The 23,289-nt window shown below is 43.2% G+C and overlaps 1 protein-coding gene across 1 annotated transcript; it reads left to right on the top strand.

Moving 5' to 3' along the window:
- The first annotated feature begins 543 nt into the window (after nt 1-543).
- LOC149283563 (serine/threonine-protein kinase DCLK3-like) lies at nt 544-19,755 on the top strand. The gene is made up of 6 exons (XM_089497384.1): nt 544-1,110; nt 15,907-16,039; nt 16,563-16,730; nt 17,595-17,825; nt 18,528-18,662; nt 19,616-19,755. The coding sequence occupies exons 1-6, from the start codon at nt 544-546 to the stop codon at nt 19,753-19,755; spliced, it is 1,374 nt and encodes a 457-aa protein (XP_089353510.1).
- Nucleotides 19,756-23,289: the final 3,534 nt, after the last annotated feature.

Below are 23,289 nucleotides of genomic sequence, written 5' to 3'. Positions count from 1 at the left end.
GCAAAAAACACAAGAATACTAAAACATGGAGCTGAAAAATGTAAAGTTGATCAGGAAAAGACATCTGAGTTTTTAAAAAATGTTGAATCTTGCCATAGCAAGCAAGAACATTCTAAAATTAAAATATCAACCACAAGCTTGAATGATATCGGGTGTGAAAAATGTGTCGCCTGTGAACATATTAAAGATTATGGATTTAAGCAGAAATGTAATAGTAAATTAAAAAATGATAAATCTCTGGAAGATACAGCCACAACAGAGTTACAAAGGTGTAATTTGGAAGAAACCGAATGCTGTAGAACTTTTCAGCTGAATAATAGTTTGACTACTATAGTAACATGTGAAGCATGTACTAGTAAGTTGGAAGAAGATGATTTAGTAAGGTATGGAAAACTGAACTGGCACAAGAACAAAATGCAAAAAAAAAGCAAAAACACACACAGAAAAGAACATTTCAAGGGTCAATGTCAGCTGACAAGATACACCATGATCAAACCCACTGGTCAACTCATAGAGGATTTTCTTGAAAATACAAATAAAAAAATGTGTTTAGAAGAAGAAAAGATTACTGTCGAGAATTCTAATAATCAAGATGCCATAAATACTATCGAGACGCAAACACCAAAGACCCCATTACAATTATCAAAAAACAATGAGGAAACGGATGGCTTCCAAATAAATAAAACATGTTATACCAAAGAGACAGTCAATATAGAACACTATTATGACATTGGAAGAGTAATTGGAGATGGAAACTTTGCAGTTGTGAAGGAATGTAGACCACGTAAAGTAAATATAGAATATGCCATGAAAATTATTGATAAATCCAAGCTAAAAGGAAAAGAATATATAATCGACAATGAAGTAAGGATAATCAAGTGCCTTTCACACCCCAATATAGTCAGACTTCTAGATAATTATGAGACAGAGACTGAGATTTACTTAATCATGGAATATATCAAAGGAGGTGACTTGTTTGATGCAATTACTGAGAGTGTTAAGTTCACCGAACATGATGCTGCCTTCATGTTGGCTGACTTATGTGAGGCGCTATTATATATTCACAACAAGAACATTGTACACAGGGATGTTAAACCTGAAAACCTTTTGGTGAGTGGTATTCAGACTGCTACACTTTTTTAACAGGTGTAATATTAATTTCACTGATTTGTACAAATTACATTGCCATATTGATGAACAGATCATACCCTGGCTGACTTTACTGGCATCATATTAACCATTAGACTTGTGCATTCTGATTCATATACAACCTTATGTTTGTATGAACAGAGACCCCTTATGAATCAAATGAAAACGAATGAGAAACCTCAAAATAATTATTATTAATAATAAATTGGTTAATTAATTTGCCTTTTTTGTCATGGAGCATGTTTTAGCTCTCTTATGCCTTTACAAAGAAAAAATCTCCATCAACATATCAGTCTGATTCTGCCCCAAGGGCAGTCCAGAACCGACAAATTTCCCCTGCATGACAGAATGAACAACAACAGACATATGTTTCGGGCTTCATTGACCTCGTCAGTGGGGTACCATTGGTATCCCTCTAGGCACAAGAGAGCAAGGTGGTACACATCTGTACTTACCTTTACATTTGGGGTGGGTCCCAAGGTATCACGAAGGGTGAAATATTATACAAAACAAATTTGAGACGCTCAACCAAGAACGGACAGTCGCTTCCTAGCCTCAAATGGTGCATTCCCACTGGGGCGCATCTCAAGTTTTAGCTCTCTTGTGCCACTTTAAAGGAAAAATCTCCAGCATATGACTCTGATCCTGCCTGATTTGTCTGTTTCGGTTAACTTCCACCTTCTGCTCATTATCTTATCCACTTTAACTATAACTATAACAGTTAATTACCATTTGTCACAGTTTATTGGAGTCATAAAATGTAATCATCAGTAATTAACTATTGGGCCAGTTCCAGAAAAGTTGGGCTAGATCCTAATTGCTTAAGATAAGGAGTGTAGAGTATAAAGTAAGTCAAAACAAATAGTTAAAAGAATGTTGGTAGAGTATAGGATACAGTTACTACATATTGTTTAGTATGTACAGTATCTCACGAAAGTGAGTACACCCCTCATATTTTTGTAAATATTTTGTGCATAGCATAGTATGATTTTGTATAGTATAGTAGTATACTTGTGTATAGCATTTTGGGACTGTGTATTGTGTAGCATGCATAGTGTCACTGTGCATTGTTTAGGAATTAATGTGTATAGGGTGTGGTAACTACCCAACAGATTTACATGGCTTGATCAGATTGTCATGTTTTTTTGTAAATTCTCCGTTTATTGTAATAGAAGCAACAGAAGATTGTCATGTTGACCAAGAATCAAAACCTTCAGACGATTTGCTTTCAATAATACAAATCTACATAGATACAAATGTAAAACAGTAAAAAAGAGTATTTCTCTAACCAAGCGCTTATAAAATATTAAATCTATAGATTATAAAGTAACCTTAAAATACTTAAATTCGAGCGTGCATAGGTCGGTCAGCAGTTTTCAATCGATGTCTCTCAAATGCAGATATTGTATGAGATATAAAAGGCAAAGAGAGACATCATCGTGCAAAAAAACATCACTGTATAAAATGAAAATGTTAAAACCTATACATAGTCTGCTCACCGTATTCAGAGCCAAATTAAAAATTTAGGCTCATAAAAGACACATAAGGACACTCTTAAGGCGGTGTCCTAGCCCCTTTCTGAGAATAATCACTCAAGATTTTCTTATTAATTTAAAAATTTTTAAACAATTTATTAATACTTCAGGTAATTAAATTGTAATTAAATTGTGATTGCTTCCCAGTGAACGTATTGAGAAGTTTTGTCACAATTTATCTTATTTATTTTAAGTGTTACATAACTATATAAATAAGATAAATTGTGATAAAAGTGCTCAATATGTTCACTGGGAAGCGTTTCGTCAGTCTGTGACTTCCTCAGCCAGATTGCACTTTATCACAATTTATTAGGGCTGCAACTAACGATTATTTTCATAATCGATTATTTTTTCAATTAATCGATTAATCGGATAAAAAAAATTTATGTAAATTTTTCATTTATTTAAAATAATTTAATAAACAAGCAGGATGTTAAAAACAAACAGAATAACAAAAATGATAAAAATGCATTTCTTGTTTTTATGTTCCAACCTGCCCCCCCGTTATGCACATTTGAGGCATAACTGCCTCTAAATTAACCCTAAAAACCCCATTAACCATAACTGCCCCTAAATGAATCATAAAGACCCCATTAACCATAACCTTAAGTTAACTTTATTAAATTAAATTAACCCTAAACACCCCATTAACCATAACTGCCCCTAAATTAACCCCTACCTCCCCTAACTTTTAGCAACCTAAATATTAATTTTATACTCACAGTTAACTGAGTTGGTGAGCCATATGGACGCTATAGGAAATGGGCGGGATCAATCTTGAGTGTGACTGCAGGGAGGGGCTGGAAGAAAGGGGCGGGCCAATCGGCAATGACTGCAGGGAGGGAGTGGTAAGTAGTAACTGCTGTGAGTCAAACTGAATAAAACGAATTATAAAACAAGGGGTATTTTTCAGAGCATTTGCATAAAAATCGATTCAACTAATCAATAATGAAATTCGTTGGCAACGATTTTCATCATCAATTATTATCGTTTTTATCGATTAGTTTTTGCAGCCCTACAATTTATCTTATTTTATCTTATTTTATTATTTTAAAAAAATTAATTACTTGAAGTATTAATAAATTGTTTAAAAACTTTTAAATTAATAAGAACATCTTGAGTGATTATTCTCAGAAAGGGGCTAGGACACTGCCTTAAGAGTGTCCATATGTGTCTTTTATGAGCCTAAATTTTTAATTTGGCTCTGAATACGGTGAGCAGACTGTGTATAGGTTTTAACATTTTCATTTTATACAGTGATGTTTTTTTGCAGTATGATGTCTCTCTTTTACAATGTCTGCATTTGAGAGATATTGATTGAAAACCGCTGACCAACCTATGCACGCTCAAATTTAAGTATTTTAAGGTTACTTTATAATCTATAGATTTAATATTTTATAAGCGCTTGGTTAGAGAAATACTCTTTTTTACTGTTTTACATTTGTACTATTGCATTTTTAGTTGGGGGAGTTTTTATATGCACTTTTAAGAGGTTCTCACCATAGCAGCTTATTAACTATTATTGGTTATCTCATATCTGTTATTTTAAGTGCAGCCTTTTTTTACCTCTTTTTCATACGTACATACGTACATACGTACAATGTTACTTTGTAACATTGTACCATTTTTTTCCACTAGATGGCTATATTTCTCCATTCTAGTGAAATAACAAGAATTTCTAGTTTGTTACTTTGAGAATAACTGATTAAATTAATTTTGGGAAGATAGGGTACAATACATGAGTCATACGCATAGACAGTAACACCTCTGAAGACTAAGTAAAAAATGATCACATCCATGGTCAGTGTATGGTGGACATTGACACCTGGGGGAGGGGCCACACAGGACCTCTGCAGTAGTGAGATTCAAATTTTTTAGTAACCACTTCAAGCTTTCTTACTAAAAAAAAAAACCTCTCACACACACATACAGACTCAGGCAGTCTCTTACACACACATACAGACTCAGGCAGTCTCTTACACACACATACAGACTCAGGCAGTCTCACACACACAGACTCAGGCAGTCTCTCATACACACATAGACTCAGACAGTCTCTCTCACACACACACACACAGACTCAGACAGTCTCACACACACACACAGACTCAGGCAGTCACACACACACACACAGACTCAGGCAGTCTCTCTCACGCACACAGACTCAGGCAGTCTCTCTCACATGCACACAGACTCAGGCAGTCTCACACACACACACAGACTCAGGCAGTCTCTGTCTCTCTCACACACACACACATAGACTCAGGCAGCCTCTCACACACATACACAGAGACTTAGGCAGTCTCTCACACACATACACAGAGACTCAGGCAGTCACACACACACAGACTCAGGCAGACACACACACACACACACGGAGACTCAGGCAGTCTCTCACACACACACAGACTCAGGCAGTCTCTCACACACACATAAACTCAGGCAGTCTCTCACACACACATACAGACTCAGGCAGTCTCACACACACAGACTCAGGCAGTCTCTCATACACACACATAGACTCAGGCAGTCTCTCTCACACACACACAGACTCAGACAGTCTCACACACACACACAGACTCAGACAGTCTCACACACACACACACAGACTCAGGCAGTCTCTCTCACGCACACCGACTCAGGCAGTCTCTCTCACATGCACACAGACTACCACACACATAGACTCAGGTAGCCTCTCACACACATACACAGAGACTTAGGCAGTCTCTCACACACATACACAGACACTCAGGCAGTCACACACACACAGACTCAGGCAGTCTCTCTCACACACACAGACTCAGGCAGTCTCTCTCTCACGCACACAGACTCAGGCAGTCTCTGTCTCTCTCTCTCTCTCACACACACACACACACACACACACAGAGACTCAGGCAGTCACACACACAAAGACTCAGGCAGTCTCACACACACACACACAGACTCAGGCAGTCACATACACAGACTCAGGCAGTTTCACACACAGACTCAGGCAGTCACACAGACTCAGGCAATCACCCACACAGACTCAGGCAGTCTCACACACACATAGGCTCAGGCAGTCTGTCACACACACACACATAGACTCAGGCAGTCACACAGACTCAGGCAATCACCCACACAGACTCAGGCAGTCTCACACACACATAGGCTCAGGCAGTCTGTCACACACACACATAGACTCAGGCAGTCTCTCTCTCACACACACACACACACACAGACTCAGGCAGTCTCTCACACACACATAGACTCAGGCAGTCACACAGACTCAGGCAATCACCCACACATAGACTCAGGCAGTCTCTCTCACACACACACATAGACTCAGGCAGCGTCTCTCTCACACACACACAGACTCAGACAGTCACACACACACACACACACACACAGACTCAGGCAGTCTCACACACACATACAGACTCAGGCAGTCTCTCTCACGCACACAGACTCAGGCAGTCTCTCTCACATGCACACAGACTCTACCACACACATACAGACTCAGGCAGTCTCTCACACACACATACCGACTCAGGCAGTCTCTCACACACACATACAGACTCAGGCAGTCTCACACACACACAGACTCAGGCAGTCTCTGTCTCTCTCACACACACATAGACTCAGGCAGCCTCTCACACACATACACAGAGACTTAGGCAGTCTCTCACACACATACACAGAGACTCAGGCAGTCACACACACACAGACTCAGGCAGTCTCACACACACACACACACACACACACACACATAGACTCAGGTAGTCACACACACACACAGACTCAGGCAGTCTCTCACACACACACAGACTCAGGCAGTCACACCATAAACACACACAAAAGACTCAGGCAGTCTCACACACAAAGACTCAGGCAGTCTCACACACAGACTGAGGCAGTTTCACACACACACACAGACTCAGGCAGTCTCTCACACACACAGACTCAGGCAGTCACACAGACTCAGGCAATCACCCACACAGACTCAGGCAGTCTCACACACACATAGGCTCAGGCAGTCTGTCACACCCACACATAGACTCAGGCAGTCACACAGACTCAGGCAATCACCCACACAGACTCAGGCAGTCTCACACACACATAGGCTCAGGCAGTCTGTCACACACACACAAAGACTCAGGCAGTCTCTCACACACAGACTTAGGGAGTCCCACACACACACAGACTCAGGCAGTCTCTCACACACACATAGACTCAGGCAGTCACACAGACTCAGGCAATCACCCACACATAGACTCAGGCAGTCTCTCACACACACACATAGACTCAGGCAGTCTCTCTCTCACACACACACAGACTCAGACAGTCTCACACACACACACACACACACACACAGACTCAGGCAGTCTCACACACACATACAGACTCAGGCAGTCTCTCTCACGCACACAGACTCAGGCAGTCTCTCTCACATGCACACAGACTCTACCACACACATACAGACTCAGGCAGTCTCTCACACACACATACAGACTCAGGCAGTCTCACACTCACACAGACTCAGGCAGTCTCTGTCTCTCACACGCACACACACATAGACTCAAGCAGCCTCTCACACACATACACAGAGACTTAGGCAGTCTCTCACACACATACACAGAGACTCAGGCAGTCACACACACAGACTGCCAGTCACACCAGGCAGTCACACCACAAACACACACAAAGACTCAGGCAGTCTCACACAAATACACAGAGACTCAGGCAGTCACATACACAGACTCAGGCAGTTTCACACACACACACAGACTCAGGCAGTCTCTCACACACACAGACTCAGGCAGTCACACAGACTCAGGCAATCACCCACACAGACTCAGGCAGTCTCACACACACATAGGCTCAGGCAGTCTGTCACACACACACATAGACTCAGGCAGTCTCTCTCTCACACACACACACACACAGACTCAGGGAGTCCCACACACACACAGACTCAGACAGTCTCTCACACACACAAAGACTCAGGCAGTCTCTCTCTCACACACACAGACTCAGGCAGTCACACCACACACACACACACAAAGACTCAGGCAGTCTCACACACACAGACTCAGGCAGTCACACACACAGACTCAGGCAGTTTTACACACACATAGACTCAGGCAGTCTCTCACACACACACATAGACTCAGGCAGTCTCTCTCACACACAGATTCAGGCAGTCTCTCTCACACACATACAGAGTCAGGCAGTCTCACACACACAGACTCGGGCAGTCTTACACACACACAGATACTCAGGGAATCTCTTTCAGACACACAGACTCAAGCAGTCTTTCACACACTCAGGCAGTCTCACACACACACACAGACTCAGGCAGTCTCTCACACAGACAGATTCAGGCAGTCACACACACACACAGACTCAGGCAATCACCCACACAGACTCAGGCAGTCTCACACACACATAGGCTCAGGCAGTCTGTCACACACACACATAGACTCAGGCAGTCTCTCTCTCACACACACACACACACAGACTCAGGGAGTCCCACACACACACAGACTCAGACAGTCTCTCACACACACAAAGACTCAGGCAGTCTCTCTCTCACACACACAGACTCAGGCAGTCACACCACACACACACACACAAAGACTCAGGCAGTCTCACACACACAGACTCAGGCAGTCACACACACAGACTCAGGCAGTTTTACACACACATAGACTCAGGCAGTCTCTCACACACACACATAGACTCAGGCAGTCTCTCTCACACACAGATTCAGGCAGTCTCTCTCACACACATACAGAGTCAGGCAGTCTCACACACACAGACTCGGGCAGTCTTACACACACACAGATACTCAGGGAATCTCTTTCAGACACACAGACTCAAGCAGTCTTTCACACACTCAGGCAGTCTCACACACACACACAGACTCAGGCAGTCTCTCACACAGACAGATTCAGGCAGTCACACACACACACAGACTCAGGCAATCACCCACACAGACTCAGGCAGTCTCACACACACATAGGCTCAGGCAGTCTGTCACACACACACATAGACTCAGGCAGTCTCTCTCTCACACACACACACACAGACTCAAGCAGTCTCTCACACACACACAGACTCAGGCAGTCTCTCTCACACACACAGACTCAGGCAGTCTCTGTCTCTCACACGCACACACACATAGACTCAGGCAGCCTCTCACACACACACACACACGTAGACTCAGGCAGTCTCTCTCTCACACACACACACACACACAGACTCAAGCAGTCTCTCACACACAGACTCAGGGAGTCCCACACAGACTCAGGCAGTCTCTCACACACACATAGACTCAGGGAGTCTCTCTCTCACACACACAGACTCAGGCAGTCACACCACACACACACACACACACACAAAGACTCAGGCAGTCTCACACACACAGACTCAGGCAGTCACACACACAGACTCAGTCAGTCTCACACACACATAGACTCAGGCAGTCTCTCTCACACACACACATAGACTCAGGCAGTCTCTCTCACACACACAGATTCAGGCAGTCTCTCACACACATACAGACTCAGGCAGTCTCACACACACACAGACTCAGGCAGTCTCACACACACACAGATACTCAGGGAATCTCTTTCAGACACCCAGACTCAAGCAGTCTTTCACACACTCAGGCAGTCTCACACACACAGACTCATGCAGTCTCTCTCAGACACACAGACTCAGGCAGTCTCTCACATAGACAGATTCAGGCAGTCACACACACACACAGACTCAGGCAATCACCCACACAGACTCAGGCAGTCTCACACACACATAGGCTCAGGCAGTCTGTCACACACACACACATAGACTCAGGCAGTCTCTCTCTCACACACACACACAGACTCAAGCAGTCTCTCACACACACACAGACTCAGGCAGTCTCTCACACACACACAGACTCAGGCAGTCTCTCACACACACATAGACTCAGGCAGCCTCTCACACACATACACAGAGACTTAGGCAGTCTCTCACACACATACACAGAGACTCAGGCAGTCACACACACACAGACTCAGGCAGTCTCACACACACACACACAGAGACTCTGGCAGTCACACACACACAGACTCAGGCAGTCTCTCACACACACATAGACTCAGTCAGTCTCTCACACACACACAGACTCAGGCAGTCACACCACAAACACACACAAAAGACTCAGGCAGTCTCACACACAAAGACTCAGGCAGTCTCACACACATACACAGAGACTCAGGCAGTCACATACACAGACTCAGGCAGTTTCACACACACACAGACTCAGGCAGTCTCTCACACACACAGACTCAGGCAGTCTCACACACATACACAGAAACTCAGGCAGTCACATACACAGACTGAGGCAGTTTCACACACACACATAGACTCAGGCAGTCTCTCACACACACAGACTCAGGCAGTCACACAGACTCAGGCAATCACCCACACAGACTCAGGCAGTCTCACACACACATAGGCTCAGGCAGTCTGTCACCCACACATAGACTCAGGCAGTCTCTCTCACACACACACATAGACTCAGGCAGTCTCTCTCACGCACACAGACTCAGGCAGTCTCTCTCGCATGCACACAGACTCTACCACACACATACAGACTCAGGCAGTCTCTCACACACACATACAGACTCAGGCAGTCTCACACACACACAGACTCAGGCAGTCTCTGTTTCTCACACGCACACACACATAGACTCAGGCAGCCTCTCACACACATACACAGAGACTTAGGCAGTCTCTCACACACATACACAGAGACTCAGGCAGTCACACACACACAGACTGCTAGTCACACCAGGCAGTCACACCACAAACACACACAAAAGACTCAGGCAGTCTCACACACAAAGACTCAGGCAGTCTCACACACATACACAGAGACTCAGGCAGTCACATACACAGACTCAGGCAGTTTCACACACACACACAGACTCAGGCAGTCTCTCAGGCAGACTCAGGCAGTCTCTCACACACACAGACTCAGGCAGTCTCACACACACATAGGCTCAGACTCAGGCAGTCTCACACACACATAGGCTCAGGCAGTCTGTCACACACACACATAGACTCAGGCAGTCACACAGACTCAGGCAATCACCCACACAGACTCAGGCAGTCTCACACACACATAGGCTCAGGCAGTCTGTCACACACACACATAGACTCAGGCAGTCTCTCTCTCACACACACACACACACAGACTCAAGCAGTCTCTCACACACAGACTCAGGCAGTCTCTCACACACACATAGACTCAGGCAGTCTCTCTCTCACACACACAGACTCAGGCAGTCACACCACACACACACACAAAGACTCAGGCAGTCTCACACACACAGACTCAGGCAGTCACACACAGACTCAGGCAGTTTTACACACACATAGACCCAGGCAGTCTCTCTCACACACACACATAGACTCAGGCAGTCTCTCTCATGCACACAGATTCAGGCAGTCTCTCTCACACACATACAGACTCAGGCAGTCTCACACACACACAGACTCAGGCAGTCTCACACACACACAGATACTCAGGGAATCTCTTTCAGACACACAGACTCAAGCAGTCTTTCACACACTCAGGCAGTCTCACACACACACAGACTCATGCAGTCTCTCAGACACACAGACTCAGGCAGTCTCTCACACAGACAGATTCAGGCAGTCACACACACACACAGACTCAGGCAATCACCCACACAGACTCAGGCAGTCTCACACACACATAGGCTCAGGCAGTCTGTCACACACACACACATAGACTCAGGCAGTCTCTCTCTCACACACACACACAGACTCAAGCAGTCTCTCACACACAGACTCAGGCAGTCTCTGTCTCTCACACGCACACACACATAGACTCAGGCAGCCTCTCACACACATACACAGAGACTTAGGCAGTCTCTCACACACATACACAGAGACTCAGGCAGTCACACACACACAGACTCAGGCAGTCTCACACACACAGACTCAGGCAGTCTCTCACACACACATAGGCTCAGTCAGTCTCTCACACACACACAGACTCAGGCAGTCTCTGTCTCTCACACGCACACACACATAGACTCAGGCAGCCTCTCACACACATACACAGAGACTTAGGCAGTCTCTCACACACATACACAGAGACTCAGGCAGTCACACACACACAGACTCAGGCAGTCTCACACACACACAGAGACTCAGGCAGTCACACACACACAGACTCAGGCAGTCTCTCACACACACATAGACTCAGTCAGTCTCTCTCACACACACAGACTCAGGGAGTCACACCACAAACACACACAAAAGACTCAGGCAGTCTCACACACAAAGACTCAGGCAGTCTCACACACATACACAGAGACTCAGGCAGTAACATACACAGACTCAGGCAGTTTCACACACACACACACAGACTCAGGCAGTCGCTCACACACACAGACTCAGGCAGTCACACAGACTCAGGCAATCACCCACACAGACTCAGGCAGTCTCACACACACATAGGCTCAGGCAGTCTGTCACACACACACATAGACTCAGGCAGTCTCTCTCTCACACACACACACAGACTCAAGCAGTCTCTCATACACAGACTCAGGGAGTCCCCACACACACAGACTCAGGCAGTCTCTCACACACACATAGACTCAGGCAGTCTCTCACACATACATAGACTCAGGCAGTCTCTCTCTCACACACACAGACTCAGGCAGTCACACCACACACACACACAAAGACTCAGGCAGTCTCACACACACAGACTCAGGCAGTCACACACACAGACTCAGGCAGTTTTACACACACATAGACTCAGGCAGTCTCTCTCACACACACATAGACTCAGGCAGTCTCTCTCACACACACAGATTCAGGCAGTCTCTCTCACACACATACAGACTCAGGCAGTCTCACACACACACACACAGACTCAGGCAGTCTCACACACACACACAGATACTCAGGGAATCTCTTTCAGACACACAGACTCAAGCAGTCTTTCACACACTCAGGCAGTCTCACACACACACACAGACTCATGCAGTCTCTCAGACACACAGACTCAGGCAGTCTCTCACACAGACAGATTCAGGCAGTCACACACACACACACAGACTCAGGCAATCACACACATAGACTCAGGCAGTCTCACACACACATAGGCTCAGGCAGTCTGCCACACACACATAGACTCAGGCAGTCTCTCTCTCACACATACACATAGACTCAGACAGTCTCTCTCTCACACACAGAGACTCAAGCAGTCTCTCACACACAGACTCAGGGAGTCTCACACACACACATAGACTCAGGCAGTCTCTCACACACATAGACTCAGGCAGTCACACCACACACACACAAAGACTCAGGCAGTCTCACAGACTCAGGCAGTCACACACACAGACTCAGGCAGTCTCACATACACAGACTCAGGCAGTCTCTCTCTCACACACACACACAGATTCAGGCAGTCCCTCTCACACACATACAGACTCAGGCAGTCTCACACACACACATACTCAGGCAGTCTCACACAGACACAGATACTCAGACAATCTCTTTCAGACACACAGACTCAGTCTCTCTCAGACACACAGACTCAAGCAGTCTTTCACACACAGACTCAGGCAGTCTCACACACACAGTGACTCATTCAGTCTCTCTCAGACACACAGACTTAGGCAGTCTTTCGCACAGACACACACACACAGACTCAGGCAGTCTCACACACAGAGACTCAGGCAGTCTCTCTCATATACACACACACACAGATTTAGGTAGTCACACACATACACACAGACTCAGGCAGTCTCACACACACAGACTTACAGATTTTTGCAAATCTGTGATGCCTCATTTGATTTTTTATCAATTGCATTTGTCACATAAAAAAATCCCAATCAATAATCTAAAATGCACCAGTGCATACTTTTAATTACCATTAATTAATGCTAATTATCATTATATTAATAACAAATTATTTATTTATAATATATACAATTTTTTACATTTAACATTAATAATGAGTGTATTTTATTAATAATAAAGAAAAAGAACATAAGCAAATTATTACCAGAGTAACACAGCTTAAGCAAAGAAAGCGATCTTAGAGTGCTTATTTAATGCCATGATGTGGCAGGCATATTCAATGTTTCCTTTACATGTCCCCTTTTTCCTCCAAGCTATACATATTAAGATTTCTTAGTGTCACAGAAACCCCAACACACACAGCAGGAGCAGCAGCTACTACCAACTGACTTGATTTTTTTTTCCAATGCTTCATTGCATTGTCTGCCTACCTTTAAGTCATCAGAAAAAATTCACTTTACTTTATGAGGCTCCAAACCCAGTGAGTTTCTGCTACAAGAATGGATAGACTGGCGCTGTATAATGTATTTTTAAATCAGTTAAATTACTTAAAAATTCACACTAATTGAACTATAGATATTATGCAGGGTAGACTCAGCCCTTATTGTCAAAGAGATGATTCTTTATAATTCAGAGAGATGAAACCACAACTTTCCTGCATACATCCTTTTTAGGGAATAAATCCAAATATTATATTTTGTTATAACCTTATCATGGTAACTGTATTAAAAGTTGTAGCATACAGTCACTTGACTTCCCTTGTGAATTCAGTTGGGCGAGACCTGGTCTTTTGAAAACTTTTGACTCCCATTCATTATTTATGCATTGCAAAAATGTCTATATGTATCATAGCAGTTAATGTAATTTTGTTTTAATTTCAAGGACACTAGTGAATGTGTATAGCAATTAAAAAATATATATGCTATGTTACAGGGTCACCGTACCCAAGGCTGGGTACCCCTGTTTGAGGTCTGAGGAATCACCAGTCAGTCCCTCATACGGATAGCACTCAGCTATCCACGGATCATCCAGACCACCATTCGTAGTAAAACAAGAAGAACTCTCTTTATTACAAACACACAGAACTTATATACAATCTCAATGCAATGTGTACCGAACCCAACCCCCAATCCCATCAGCCACATCCCATCACAAATCCCATCAGTATACAGGGGATGTATCAGGTGAGGGGATTACAGAATACAATGGGTTCCCCCACCTGTGTTATCCCCCCTGTAGTGCGGGTGCCGGCTGGGCAGACAGGGCTCTTTGAAGGCTGGGGCTGAATCCACATCAGTCTCTGGGCCGGTTACACAATAAACACAATATAATATATTACCGGGTCACGGTATACAGAACCGGACACAAAAGTGCTCCGTGACCCGGCTAAACTTCATATGACACATGAGCCAGCTAGCCTGGCCCTGTCACATGCTATCAGACAAGAAAAAAGTTTAAAAAAGAGCAAATCAATGTAAAACTACAGTGTGCACAGGGACTTAGACGGTTACATACTATGCACTTGACATCACACAAGGTAAAGTAAAAGTACAACAGAAAAAATAGAAATAAAAAAAATACAGTCAGAGCACTGGGGGCATTTAACATATAACACTGACAGAATGAGGAAAGAAGCTGGAGTGTAACACACACACACACGTTGTCACTTTACAGTGAATAACTTTTCACCTATTCGTTGTGCTTGCCTATTGGTTAAGAAATGTATGGGTCTCTTAAATCTTAAAGTCCACCATTAGATAAAAAAGTACAAATATGGCCCCTGAGTGGGCTGCAAATCGATACCCACAATCCTCTCTGCTAAGTTACAGAATGCTGTATATTTAGCAACCAATGCACAGTTTGATGGTTTTTTACTCTAGTAAAAATGTATGTGTACAATTCATAGTTACATAGGCTGAAAAAAGACATGCGTCCATCAAATTCAGCCTTTCCCACATCTGTTAATTGCTGTTGATCCAAAAGAAGGCAAAAAATCCAGTTTGTACCTCTTTCCAGTTTTGCAACAAACTAGGGGGGGGGGTTCCTTCTCGACCCCAGAATGGTAGTCAGATCTCTCCTTGGAGTAAGAAGCTATTTCCCCATAATTTCAAAATTAAATTCAGATTTGTCTATGATATGTGCAAGGAATGTATACATAGGTTATATAAGATTATCACATTGAATTCCTTTGGTTTATCAGAACAAAAATGAGAACTTTAATTAAATAATACCCTATATGTATTGCTATTTTGTGGCAAGATAAAGAAAATCTTGTTTAGTTTACAAGCGATTTCAGCATTTCTAATGTGTACATTTCCCTGTGTCTACTTAATGTTTTCAGGTACAGCACAACACTGATGGAACAACAACACTAAAATTGGCTGATTTTGGTCTAGCTGTATATGTAACTGAACCTATTTTCACTGTGTGTGGTACACCAACTTATGTGGCCCCTGAAATATTGTCAGAACGAGGTAATAGGATAGTCCATGCATAACATTTTTGTCAGTATTGCTTGTATTGTAGAACACTGTTAGTAAACAGGTCAGCAAGAAGAGAATGTGATTCTCAAAATGAAGGGTAATATGCTTAACAAGGATAACATGGTTCCCACATTTGGGGACAAGTGCATTCGTATTAATTTCACTTTGCCTTTGTTCAAGCATTGTTCCAACACCCTCATTTAGTGTACTCCCCAATATATTTCAGGAAATAATAGACGTACAGTACTTTGAAAACCATTTTCTTATATTATGAATTATCTACATTTAGTATAGGTACAGTACTTTGAAAACCATATTCTTATATTATATTTGAAATGTAAAATCCATACCCTATTCAACTTGTTCAAACAAAAGTGTATGTTTATGAATGATAATCAAACTGGAGGCATACCATTCTCAGTTAGTATGGGATTTTTCCCATATAGTTTGCAAATTTTTGCTAGTCTCTAGTGATAGCAGTTTTATTACCTCTGACTCTCCTGTGGTTTTACAGGTTATGGTTTGGAAGTAGATATGTGGGCTTCAGGTGTCATCTTGTACATTCTCCTCTGTGGATTTCCACCTTTCAGAAGTTTTGAACACAATCAAGAAGAACTCTTCAACATCATTCAGTGTGGTGAATATGAATTCCTCTCACCTTACTGGGATCATATATCAGATGGTAAGTTTTTATTTTACCATCTCATAATTACTCCTTAGAGCTAATTTCTGTGTCTCAGATATTATTATCTCAGAAGGAACTGAGCAGCCAGTTATGAAGTGGAGATAAAATAAGATGGTCCTTGTGGAGTCACAGAGGTTTTTGGTACCTCAAGTCCTTAAGCTATTTTTTTTTCACCATATGTGGGTCAATTAAGATTCCTGTTTTCTGTATTTGATGTATCTACAGAAATAACATGCTTTTTTCCAGAGTAAATAGGCTTGTCAATTGAAACATGCCATAGAAACATGAAAAAAAAATAATGGTGCTGATATGTAAAAAAAAATTTATTTGCAATTTTCTTATAATTTCTTCTACACATAAGGTGCCCCTGTTGAACAATGTCTGAAGTTATGTTTGGCTACATTACCTAAATACAGACCTGCCCCATATACATATTTTTTTACCCTTTTGTGACAAAGGCTGATTTTATTTTTTGTACCCTTTGTGACAAAGACAGTTTTAAAATTTCTGCTGTGCTGTGATTATATTGTTATACATTGTTTTTTCAGGACAAGAAGGGCTTTCTTTGGATGGCATTGTTTTGATCGTATTATATCGTTTACCATTCAAATAAGTAAAAAATATGGTGAAAAATTTAGAAAAAATTACTTTTTTTTACAAAAGTATGTTGTGGAAGATTTAGGTAACCTCTTTATTTTGCTGATAGAATGAAAGCCACTGATTCTTTTTTAGCTGATGGTTTCTTTCCAAATACTGTTTCTTTATAACACTAGAAAACTGGAACGTAAAAAAAAGATACTGAAGATTTACTAAATGTCTGCATTATATCTAAAATTCACAACGTCATTTCTTGTTTAACAGATGCTAAGGATTTAATCAGCAAACTGCTAGTACTGAATCCCCTAAAGCGCTACTCAGCTAAGTGTGTTCTCCATCATAACTGGGTCTGCTCATATGGATTAATGAACAATCAGAATCTGCAAAGAGATGTCACCATGAATATTGAACAGAATTTCAGAAACCGAAGGAAGAAAGAAGTGACATCTGATGATCTGAGACACTCAGGTTTTCAGACCTCTGCAGTGTCCGAAAGTAATTAAACAGCATCTTATTAAACAATGTCTTAAATTGGCAATTAACTTAAAGAGCATCTGTTAGATACTTCGTCTTTGCACTATTTTAGAAGATTCAACCTGCAAGACCGTTTGGGCACATTGTTCATATCAAACATGGTAAAACTATCACACAGAACATTCAACCAGTCCCCTTGCTACCAAATAGTTGCATGCTGAAATATTATTGTGTGAGTCTTTGCCAAACCTGCCTCTGAGTCAAAGTATCTTACTTGTAGTATACATTTTTGTTTCCAGAACTTCCAGATGCTGCATACTTTAAGATTTTTAGATCCCACTGCTGCAGAAATTACAATATTCAGTGATCTCAGTTCACATATAACAAAGGCTGTGTTTATGAAGCATGGTAGTATAGATCTGGACCATCTTGGTCTGTGTGTACCATTGTACCATGGATTTGCAGAATAAACTTTTTAAGAACACGCTACAATAAGTCCTTGACCTAGTTACTCGCCAGCTGCATGTAGCTCTTTCACAAGTAATGTATGGCTCAGGGAAAAATGTTGGCTGGCCTAACACATTTGCATGCCAGCTCACTCAGACAGACCTCCTGCGAGTGTGACCGTGCACTCAGTCTCAGTGTCTCTATCTCTTCTTTTCCACAGCTCCACTTCTTCTCTTGCCTCCTCTTGTTCTTCTTTCTACGTCTGCTTTTCCCCAGTATCAGCTCTGTTGACCAGGCCTTGTGGATTGCTTCTTCAAAAGGGTGGAGCCTCCATGCACACACTTACCCCAATTGGAGAACGGGGAGAGGCTGTCCACGTGGTGCGTGCCGTGACTCCACCCGTTTACGAAAGTACTCCAAGAAACCAGAATATCGCAGGCAGATTCACAGAGAAAGATAAGCGTTTCTGTATCCTTCTTTCTCCGGGAAAATATTCTAGTATATTAGAGTACTTAAACAAAAGAGCAGAGCCACCGCACGGATCATGTGTACAGCCTCTCCCATACTCCTCCAATGAGGTTGAAAATATTTGTACTTTATGTATATTGAATAAAAAATATCACGTACATGCATTTCTTAATGCTTATATGTAATTTTTATGACAATTGTGCATGTCTTGTGGCTCTCAGACACCTGAAGTCTATTGTATGTGACTCTTACATTAAACATGTTTGGCAACCCTCGGCATTTCATGTGGTGAATCATAATCATCCCATGGTATTTACTTGTTGTTCGATATGATGTGAATTGCTCTCAGAATGAATAATATTCTGTTCTTATTTTTTTTTCCATTTATGTGTGTTTAATAATATATGTGGCTTACTAGAAAACAATTGACTTTTAATTATCAAATTGTTCAAATTATTTTTAAAATAATTTCTGCTTGAATCTGATTTTATCCTTTGGTATGATATCTTGAGACTCTATCTATTCTAGGGAGCAGCCAACTTGCCCTTCAGTATGTTTCACAGTAATCTGCGCTGAAGTTTGATCTAGACACAGTTAAAAAATACTCAATCTGGCAACTGGAGACAAATACACAAGCTACATAGTTTGCAAAGTGCACTGAAGGAATACTTCAGTTAGAAGCTATTATAAGACAACCCTGATTATAAGACGACCCCCCAAAATTTGAATATTAATTTAGAAAAAAAAAGAAAAAGCCTGAATAAAAGACTACCCTATAGGAAAAAAGTTTTATTAGTAAACATTAAATCACATGTAAAAAAAATTTCATATTCAATAAAAAAAACTATGATTGAGAAAAAAATGCATTTTTGGTTTTAATTCCTTTTATTTGCCAGCCTGCCCCCAGTTACGCAATCTGCCCAATGGCTTGCTACTCTGCCCCCCAGATATGCCTTTGTCGGGCCTGATTCAGGCTGCGGAGCTGCTTATCGCTACAGTTCCCATGTCTCGTTACAGTTCCCCTGTCTCGCTGTAATCCATTCCTGGGTTTCCGTATGCTCTGCCTTGTACTTCTGGTTCTTTGATTCCAATCCTGCTCTTAGCTTCAGCTTCTGTTTCCTTTATAAGGTGTGCCCCACCCATTTGTTATGTTTGTCTCAGTCTGCAGTCTCTAGGTATGTTTTATCTCTGTTCTGTGTTTAGATTCAATGTTTAGTTTCTGCTTATTAGTAATCCAGTAGGCAGGGTTTAGTGCTAGGACCCACCGAATATTGGAGTATTTTGGCGTAGTGGTGGGCTAAGCATACTATGGCCATAAGATGTGACTAAATCTCCAATCGTTATAGTGCTAGGCTAGTCCTGTATTTATGTGTGTCAGTCTTTTATGTGCCCTTGCCCTCTTTTCCCATCAGAGGATATCCATCCTCTGTTCTCTCCCCATGTCCCAGTTTTAGATATCCTTGCTTAAAGGATAACCATCTGAGGATCTCGGCCCCTCACTCCATCCCTTGTGTTCCTTACCATGTTCCCTGTCCTTTGTTGTGCCTGTACCATGTATGTCCATGTATGGCTATTTTTCTTGCTCAGTCTCCCTGTTCCTTGCTCTGTCTGTCCCCTTTGCTTGCTATGTTTCTGCTGTTACTCTGCTTAGCTTCCCTACTCCTGGCCTGCAGCATCCTGCACTTTTCTCTGTTAAGCTATGTCTCATGCCTGCTCCAGGGTGCCTCCAGGATATCTCTTTGTTTTGTTCTGGACAACATCCGCTGCTATGTCAAGGCCCTGGTATGTGGCCACACAACCCTAGGTGCTCAACACCCTGGAGAGTGCAGTCGCCCTGCACCACGCCCTGTCCAACTCCGCTACTGCGCAATAACTCCTGAATTCCATTATTGGGCGCTCTGGGTCATTACAGTTGTCTGCATGGACCCAGCCCCTGACAGCCTTATACCCCCTATATGGCACCCTGCCCCCTTGATATGCCTTATACCCCCTATATGCTACTCTGCCCCCCCAGATGTGCCTTATATCCCCTATATGGCACTGTGCCTCTCTGATATGTCACTCTGTCCCCTGACATGCCTTATACCCCCTTATGCCACTGTGCCTCCCTGATATACCACTCTGCCCCTCCTGATATGCCTTATACCCCCCATATGCCACTCTGTCTTCCTGCTATGCCAATCTGCCCCTCCTGATATGCGTTATTGTCCCCAATTTGCCACTCTGCCTCCCTGAAATGCCTTATACCCCCTATTTACCACTATGCCCCCAAGATATGCCTTATTTCCCCCTATTTGCCAATCTGCCCCATGATATGCCTTATACCCCCCCTATATGACCCCCCTGACTTACCGATGCATCCCTAGACTTGTGCCCCATGCTCCAAACTCCCTGGTGTCTAGTGGGGGCAGCCGGTGGACATCTGCGCGATGCGTGTAGACAACCTCCGCTGCTACCTTGGACTTCCGCTGGAGCTTCTATGACTGAGCACCGGATGGTCACGTCACGCCAGTGCTCCGTCACAGAAGCTCTCCTGTATTGCTGCAGGGGATCCTCCTCTGTGGCAGCCGGTGAACGTCAGCGTTAATGGTGGAGCTTCCATGGTGGAGCACCGGAAAGTCATGTGATGCTGGTGCTCCATCATAGAAGCTCCGGCGGATGTGCCGGCAGAAGCGGAGGTTGTCTGTGCTCATCGTGCAGACGTTCACCGGCTATCAGAGAGGAGGATCCAGGTCCCCTGCAGCGCTGCAGGGGATCTGGATCTTAGTCTTATAGTTAGACCTCTATTTGAGGCCCGATTATAAGATGACCTCAAATATAAGACGAGGGATATTTTTCAGAGCGTTTGCTCTGAAAAAAACCTTGTCTTATAATCGAGCAAATATGTAAACTAACATTAACTCATATTTGTTTTGGAGCGGAGAGGCTTAAAGAGGTTTTTGATACATTTTAGTGGGCCAATATTCAAAAAAATAATTATTTAAAGTCACATAAGCTTTCAAGACTTCTGAGGTTGTTTCTGGGTAATGTCTACCTGTAGAAGCTGAGGCCCTATTACTTAGTGATGTCCAGTTCATGAACAAATCTTTCTTCTAGACTGAATGATTCATTTTGAACAGTTCAGTTTGTGCATCATTAACTGCATTGGTAATATGATCATAGAACATAGTGAGTGATCTGTAGTGCTGCAACACCTAATCGATAATGAAAATCATTAATGATTTTCATTATTGATTAGTTGAATTGATTTGCTCAAATATAAGATGTTTTTTTCAGAGCAAATGCTCTGAAAAATACTCCCCATCTTATAATCTGACCTGGATCCTCGTCTCTGGCAGCCAGTGGATGTCTGCGCGATGTGCGCAGACAACCTACGCTACTGCCCGCCACTTCCGTCGGGGATTCTATGAGGGAGCGCTGGCATGACATGACCTTCTGTCATAGAAGCCCCGGCGGAAGTCGTGGCTAGCAGCAGAAGTTGTCTACGCGCATCACGCAGACGTCCACCGACTACTTCTACTAGACACCAGGGACTCTTGAGCACGGGCAAGTCTGGGGATGCATTGGTAATTCTGGGGGGGGGCAGAGTGGCATATCAGGAGGTATAAGGCATATCAGGGGCAGATTGGCATATAGGGGGTATGTGGAATATCTGGAGGGCAGAGTGGCATATAGAGGGTATGTGAGATAAGTGGGGGGTATAAGGCATATCTGGGGGGCAGTGCCTGGGGATATAGCGCATATATATGGGGCAGGGGGCCATATCTGGGGGCAAGAGGCATATCAGGGAGGTATGTGGCATATCTGGGGGCAGAGTGGCATATAGGAGGTATAAGGTATATCTGGGGGCAGAGTGGCATATCTGTGAGGTATAAGGCATAACTGGGAGGCAGAGTGACAAACCTGGGGTCGGATGTGCATAACTGGGGGGCAGGTTGGCAAATAAAAGAAAATAAAAACAAGAAAAGCATTTTTCTCAAACATAGTTTTTATTAAAAATGAAAAAATAGTTTGCATGTGAACTAATATTCACTAGTAAAACTTTTTTAGGTATTAAAACCTAGTTTGAGAAATGTGTTTGGGTTCTGGTAAAATTTCCATATTGTTTCTTATCTGATTAATCAAGAAATAAGAATTATATCCATACCTGGGAACTCTCCGGGTTTGACCCGGAGATTGCCGGGTGAGCGCTGCTCCTCTGGTTCTTTGGGTCAAGACCCGGATCCCCCACTCCCCAACCATTTTTTCCTTTAAATGGGGGTGTTTCCAGCGGGAACGCCCACTGACGCCCACTGGCCGTGTCCCTTAAGGGAAGGCTCTGGGTAGCTGGAGCCGAGAAGTTCCCAGGTATGATTATATCGTTAGTTGCAGCCCTAGTGATCCGCACAGTACACAGACTCAGATCAGGTTATAACCAGGGGCGTAACTAGAAGCCATGGGTCCCTGTTGCGAAAATTCCCCCCGGGCCCCCCAACTTCAACAACTTGTCTGTGCCTTCTTTGCTCCTTGCCCCTCCTTCCAACATCCAACATATGTAAACACACAAATTACACACACTTACTCATACTAC

Source organism: Sceloporus occidentalis, unplaced genomic scaffold (genome assembly GCF_023333645.1).
Source record: "Sceloporus occidentalis isolate IW3139 unplaced genomic scaffold, rSceOcc1.0.p SCAF_102, whole genome shotgun sequence".
Classification (NCBI taxonomy): domain Eukaryota; kingdom Metazoa; phylum Chordata; class Lepidosauria; order Squamata; family Phrynosomatidae; genus Sceloporus; species Sceloporus occidentalis.
Note: the sequence above shows the minus strand (reverse complement) of the source record. Positions and strands in the feature narration are given on the sequence as shown.

What these genes read in the sequence shown, in the direction of transcription:
- LOC149283563 (XM_089497384.1), top strand. Translation starts at nt 544, where the DNA reads ATGTGTTTAGAAGAAGAAAAGATTACTGTCGAGAATTCTAATAATCAA. An exon ending in CTGGGATCATATATCAGATG is followed by an intron (nt 16,731 to 17,594) that starts GTAAGTTTTTAT and finishes CTTGTTTAACAG; the next exon opens with ATGCTAAGGATTTAATCAGC. An exon ending in GACTCCACCCGTTTACGAAA is followed by an intron (nt 18,663 to 19,615) that starts GTACTCCAAGAA and finishes TTTATTTGCCAG; the next exon opens with CCTGCCCCCAGTTACGCAAT.